We start from the raw sequence: 6,000 nt of genomic DNA, 5'->3' as shown, positions 1-6,000 counted from the left end.
AGATATCCCTCCCATCTCAAAGGGCTATCTTTATTGGGACAGAGGAACAGGCTCATCAGGGCGTCAGGCTTTTGTGCGTGGACAAGACAGATCTAGCCTGATCCCAGATCTGTTCGTGTTGTCTAGCTAGCCAACTCATATATGGTCGTTATCACACTGCGTGACAATCAAAGTGCATGACAATGACCATAGAAGTTGGCAAGACAGCACAAAGCAGATCTGAGATCAGGCAGGTCCATAGGTGTCCAAAAACCCTGATTAAAGATGAGGAAGCTTGTGATCCTCCAACTTCTCCACCTGCCTAAAGCACAACCTTATTTAAACGCTCTTTGAGACCAACACAACACCAAAACAGTTTCACAATTTCAGCTGCATTATCATTTAATCTCCTATTATGTTCATGTTCAATTACCTTACTCATTAATAAATTATTTCGGTCATTTAACACAATAAATTAAATTGTATTTTTTCTCTCTCTTTCTTTCCAAACATGTTTTTTTGTGTGTTTATTTTTGATTTGGCAAGTGATGCCCAAGTATTTACAACAATACTTGGAGGATGCACTGAAAAATACAAAGATTTCACCCTGTAAGACCCACTGTGAAGAAGATGCTTATCTTGTAGTAGCACTTTACTCAACCAAGAGTTGTAGAGCCATGTCCTGCCACCTACAGCCAAGTCATATAAGAACTCAGCCAGTCAAGGTGACGTGTGTGTACAATAGAACATAATCAAATCAATCACTATTATTCATCACTTCATCGATCTCAACTTATGTGGATTTAAGTGGGGTTTGAATAACGTGGTTTGTGTCCAGATGATAGAGCTGCATAATAGGTTGGAGAATCGAACCAATCAACTGTTCTTTGAAAACATACAGTAGCTGTTGGTTATACAGTAGATTTGAGTATGTTTGTCCTATGTTTGGAGAAAACGTAGAACAAGAGCAAGCTTCAGTTGCAATTACTGTTTTGAAAGTTAAATATTTCTCCCTCTCATCAGAAACCATGGGCGCAACTTTGGTTTTAGAAGGGGGGGGGTAAAATTTATTTTGTATTTTTTTTATCCAGTCGGATAAACACTCCAAACAGCCCACCCGACTGCTCGGTGGTATCCGCATGGTCCTAAAGCACACAGTTGCCTCGTCTTGTATCACATTCCAATGATAAAATTGGGGAGGGGCGGGGGGGGGGAAGATGCACCCCTGTCAGAAATACTTACCTATGAACAGAAATGCATTGCCTCCATACAGTAACTGTGATTTGGCTCTGTAGGATTATTACTAGATTCTTGTTTTTACAGTTCTACATTAAACACACTATTATGCAGAGTTTTAAGTTGCGGTTTTGCAGATCAAATATTCAGAAGCAACTGGAACCTAATTTGCAACACTGGATCTCACAGGGCTCAGAAAAAAACTAAGGGCACCTATTTCAAAAAAAAGTATTTGTAAAAACAAAAACAAAATAAAAAAAAACACCAAGAGGTTATTTTCTATATAAAAGTGCCAAGATGTATGATTCTACGTACATTTTTGTCAGACAGATTAAGATACACCCAAGACAAACTATCACAAGTCGACTACTACCCCTCCCTTCCTCCATCCCTCCATCCCACCCTCTCTCCCAGAGCTTATGTCCACCCACTTTCCAGTAGTTTTGACATCAGAAGCAAATGAAAGAGAAGAATAAAAGATTGAGAGAGCCTGGTACTGCTAAGCCCAGAACCCACTTGTCATTATATGGTTGGCATTTTGGACATTGCTTCATTCAGGGAAGCAGATTGACACAAATAGATAGGGAACTCACAGACCAATCAAACAAAGCCCTCATGGACATACAATGGGTTTAAAATAAATAAAAATTGACATAAAATAAATGACAAAAAAAGATTGACGTTCGTCTTTTTCCCGTCCTGTCTCTATCACTCCTCTTTTTGACTTTTTTTTCAAACAAGCAAGGCAAATGGAATGCTAGTTCTCATCAAGTGTGCCATTATTTCATCACATCTCTTTTCTCAATCATAAATACATTCAATAGGAAATGAATGGAGAAATGTACATGTGAAGAAAACAAACCTTGTATGTATGAATGTGTGTTGACACACGTACATACATGCATACACAACATACATACATACATATATAGTCACACAATATTTTCATCTGTTGCAGTAATATGTACATAAGTGTTCCTATAATGTTTGAAACCAATTTTATTTTTTGCAAAGAATAAAATAACAAAGGTGCTTGGGTAAAACGAGGTGATGCAACAGCCTCCAGAAGAGACTGTTAGTCGCACAGCCAGTAAAACAAAACAAAAGGAAGGAGGAAAAATATCAAAGAGCTACTTTTACCGTAGCTCGTCTTCAGAGACCCCAAGAGAAAAGACATTTGAACATATTCGATGATACTATGTTTCCTTGTATTCTCAGTGTTTCCTAAAGGAGCCAAAGAGTATCTCTATGTGTGTGTGACTCAGTGGAAAACAGACTTACAGAAGCAAAGCAGCACTTATAAAGCATATGCGCAAGTCCTCAAGAAATACACTCGCTTCATCCTGCCTTTATCAACCGGAACCCCTTTATTCTTTATCCAAAATAAAAGACACCATTGTTTGGAGTGAGTGAAAGTCAACTTGTCCTTTGATGTTAAATACATTTAGCCAAATTATGACGGAGATTTGAAAATGACGAGGAAAATGAGAACATCCAAGAAAAATAAACAGATATTAGAAATCCAAACGACTGACCAGGGAGAACAACAGCCTGGTGACGGAGCGAGTGGCGCTTCTTTCTTTCTGTCCACTTCCTTTCCAACAGGTGACGTTCCACAGGAAAAGAAAAGACAACTAGCCAATTTTGACGTTTTCAAAGGAGGGGAGGAAAAGAGGAAGGAAAGAAGGGAGGAATAGTCCAGCTTGAACAGACCTGAGAGGTGCTCAGTTGAGTTCTGTCTGTGATGGGGTCTACGGTGTCTGACCTCTCTTTCTTTCCTTCGTTCACTCTCTTTCGTCTGAGTCGCCACATGAAGTCCGGCAGTCGTCAGTCCGTCCTGCCATGGCTTAGCTCAGCTCAGACAGGCCACAGCGTTCCTCTAGCCTCACTCTCACAGGGTGTGATTTTTATTTGACAGACAGTCGGAGGAGCTTTGGTTCTAAAAGTTCAGTGTTCAACAGAAAACAATAGCTTGGATTATTCGGTTTATCTCTTCAAAGGCCTTTTTCAAGGAAGCAGGAATGCAGGAAAATACCATAGCTTGAAAAATACCCAGTTTGTCCTAATCCCAAAGCTTCATATCTAACTTTACACACACACACACACACACACACACACACACACACACACACACACACACACACACACACACACACACACACACACACACACACACACACACACACACACACACACACACACACACACACACACACACACACACACACACACACACACACACACACACACACACGTAACACTCACTCACAATCACTCACAATCATTTTTTATAATAATAATCTAGGGAAAGTCTAGATTCTGGTTCTCCCATTGTGTCATCATAATCCTAATTCTATTCTATTTTGTTTGGTTTGTTATTAATCTTGAGGACATTGTCAATTGTCTGTCTGTTCTTTTTTTGTTTGGAGTGATCTTTGCTAGTTTGCTAGTGATCTTGTCATCTTATAGGTTTGGTGACATGTCTTTGTCTGTCTGTGGTAAGTCATAGTTGTTCTGAAGGTACTGTAGGTAAGGTGCTCTCTCATTCTCTCTCTCTCTCTCTGGTTTTGGCTGCTTGCTGACTGCTGAGTACAGGACACGAGGCGAGGCCAGTCTGTCTCACTGAGTCTGGTAGAAGTTGTCGGCCTGCAGGTTGTTGAAGTTGTTTTGTTTCTGCATGCTGTAGTAACCGCTGTACCTAGAATCAGGGTCGGCGATCCGGAGCATGCGCTGCGAACTGTCCACCTGCACCTTGGTACCTTTCTGGCAGTCAACATACACCAACTGGTTGTTGAGGCAGGTGGGCTATAGAGGACACACAGACATTTAGTTACCTCCACAGATAACAATCTAGTTAGGCTCAGAGCCTTAGATATGGATTTTATTTGTATATTCATACTATTTTATATTTCTCAATAAGGCTCTGCTCAGGCTGTATACATAGAGTATTTACTATGTCATTACTAGACAATGTAATCATTGTAATCAATAATAGTCATATTGTTTTACATTCAATTAGTTCTATATTCAAAAGTAAAGACATTGATCACGTATCCTTCTCCATAAACTGCTGTTATGATATTCCCTGGCGTTTTATACCGTCAACTATATTACAACAACAACCCACAGGCTGCAGTAAAGCAGGACAGAAACCAACCAGGCATACAGTGCATTCAGAAAGTATTCAGACCCCTTGACTTAAAAAAAAAACATTGTGTTGTGTTACAGCCTCTGAAATCGATTAAATAAAACAAATCCTCATCAATCTACACACAATACCCCATAATGACAAAGCAAAAACAAAATAAAAACAGAAACACCTTATTTACATAAGTATTCAGACCCTTTGCTATGAGACTCCATTGATCATCCTTGAGATGTTTTTCAACTTGATTATAGTCCAGCTGTGGTAAATTAAATTGATTGGACATGATTTGGAAAGCCACACATCTGTTTACATAAGGTCCCACAGTTGACAGTGCATCTCAGAGCAAAAAACAATCCATGAGGTCGAAGGAATTAGAGCTCAGAGACAGGATTGTGTTGAGGCACAGATCTGGGGAAGGGTACCAAAACATTTCTACAGCATTGAAGGTCCCCAATAACACAGAACATAATTCTTAAATGGAAGAAGTTTGGAACCACCAAGACTCTTCCTAGAGCTGGCTGCCCGGTCAAACTGAGCAATCGGGGGAGAAGGGCCTTGGTCAGTGAGGTGACCAAGAACCCAATGGTCACTCTGACAGAGCTCCAGAGTTCCTCTGTGGTGATGGGAGAACTTTCCAGAAGGACAAACCATCTCTGCAGCACTCCAACAATCAGACCTTTATGGTAGAGTGGCCAGACGGAAGCCACTCCTCATTAAAAAGCACATGACATGCCACTTGGAGTTTTCCAAAAGGCAACTAAAGGACACTCAGACCAATAAATAGGCCGTAGTGGCGAAATAATTACAATTTAGCAATTACACACTGGAGTGATAGATGTGCAGAAGATGAATGTGCAAGTAGAAATACTGGGGTGCAAAGGAGCAAAAAAATAACAATATGGGGATGAGGTAGTTGGGTGGGGTATTTACAGATGGACTATGTACAGGTGCAATGATCGGTAAGCTGCTCTGACAGCTGATGCTTAAAGTTAGTGAGGGAGATAAGTCTCCAGCTTCAGTGATTTTTGCAATTCGTTCCAGTCATTGGCAGCAGAGAATTGGAAGGATAGGTGGCCAAACAAGTACTTGGCTTTGGGGGTGACCAGTGAAATATACCTGTTGGAGCACGTGCTACAGGTAGGTGCTGCTATGGTGACCAGTGAGCTGAGATAAAGCAGGACTTTACCGAGCAAAGACTTATAGATGACCTGGAGATAGTTGTTTTGGCAACGAATATGAAGCGAAGGCCAGCCAAAGAGAGCATACAGGTTGCAGTGGTGGGTAGTATATGGGGCTTTGGTGACAAAATGAATGGCACTGTGATAGACTACATCCAATTTGCTGAGTAGAGGGTTGGAGGCTATTTTGTAAATGACATCACTGAAGTCAAGGATCGGTAGGATAGTCAGTATTACGAGGGAATATTTGGCAGCATGAGTGAAGGATGCTTTGTTGCGAAATAGGAAGACGATTCTAGATTTAATTTTGGATTGGAGATGCTTAATGTGAGCCTGGAAGGAGAGTTTACAGTCTAACCAGACACCTAGGTATTTGTAGTTCCACATATTCTAAGTCAGAACCGTCCAGAGTAGTGATGCTAGATGGGTGGGCGGGTGCAGGCAGCGATCGGTTGAAGA

The 6,000-nt window shown here is 40.9% G+C and overlaps 1 protein-coding gene across 2 annotated transcripts in view; it reads right to left on the bottom strand.

Moving 5' to 3' along the window:
* Positions 1-2,196: 2,196 nt before the first annotated feature.
* Positions 2,197-6,000, bottom strand: part of crim1 (cysteine rich transmembrane BMP regulator 1 (chordin-like)) — a 123,910-nt gene continuing 120,106 nt past the window's right edge. Inside the window, exons 17-18 of one of the 2 annotated variants that reach the window (XM_064927934.1) lie at positions 3,914-4,020; positions 2,197-3,154 (exon numbers count right to left, since the gene is read on the bottom strand). In XM_064927934.1, the coding sequence (XP_064784006.1) occupies positions 3,073-3,154; positions 3,914-4,020 (189 nt within the window). In that variant the 3' untranslated portion in view covers positions 2,197-3,072. Of the gene's footprint in view, positions 4,021-6,000 lie in introns of both variants that reach the window. The other variant, XM_064927935.1, reaches the window with a different exon arrangement.

Source organism: Oncorhynchus masou, chromosome 21, assembly GCF_036934945.1.
Source record: "Oncorhynchus masou masou isolate Uvic2021 chromosome 21, UVic_Omas_1.1, whole genome shotgun sequence".
NCBI classification, from domain to species: Eukaryota; Metazoa; Chordata; class Actinopteri; order Salmoniformes; family Salmonidae; genus Oncorhynchus; species Oncorhynchus masou.
The sequence above is the reverse complement of the archived record's forward strand: the minus strand, read 5'-3'. Positions and strand labels throughout refer to the sequence as shown.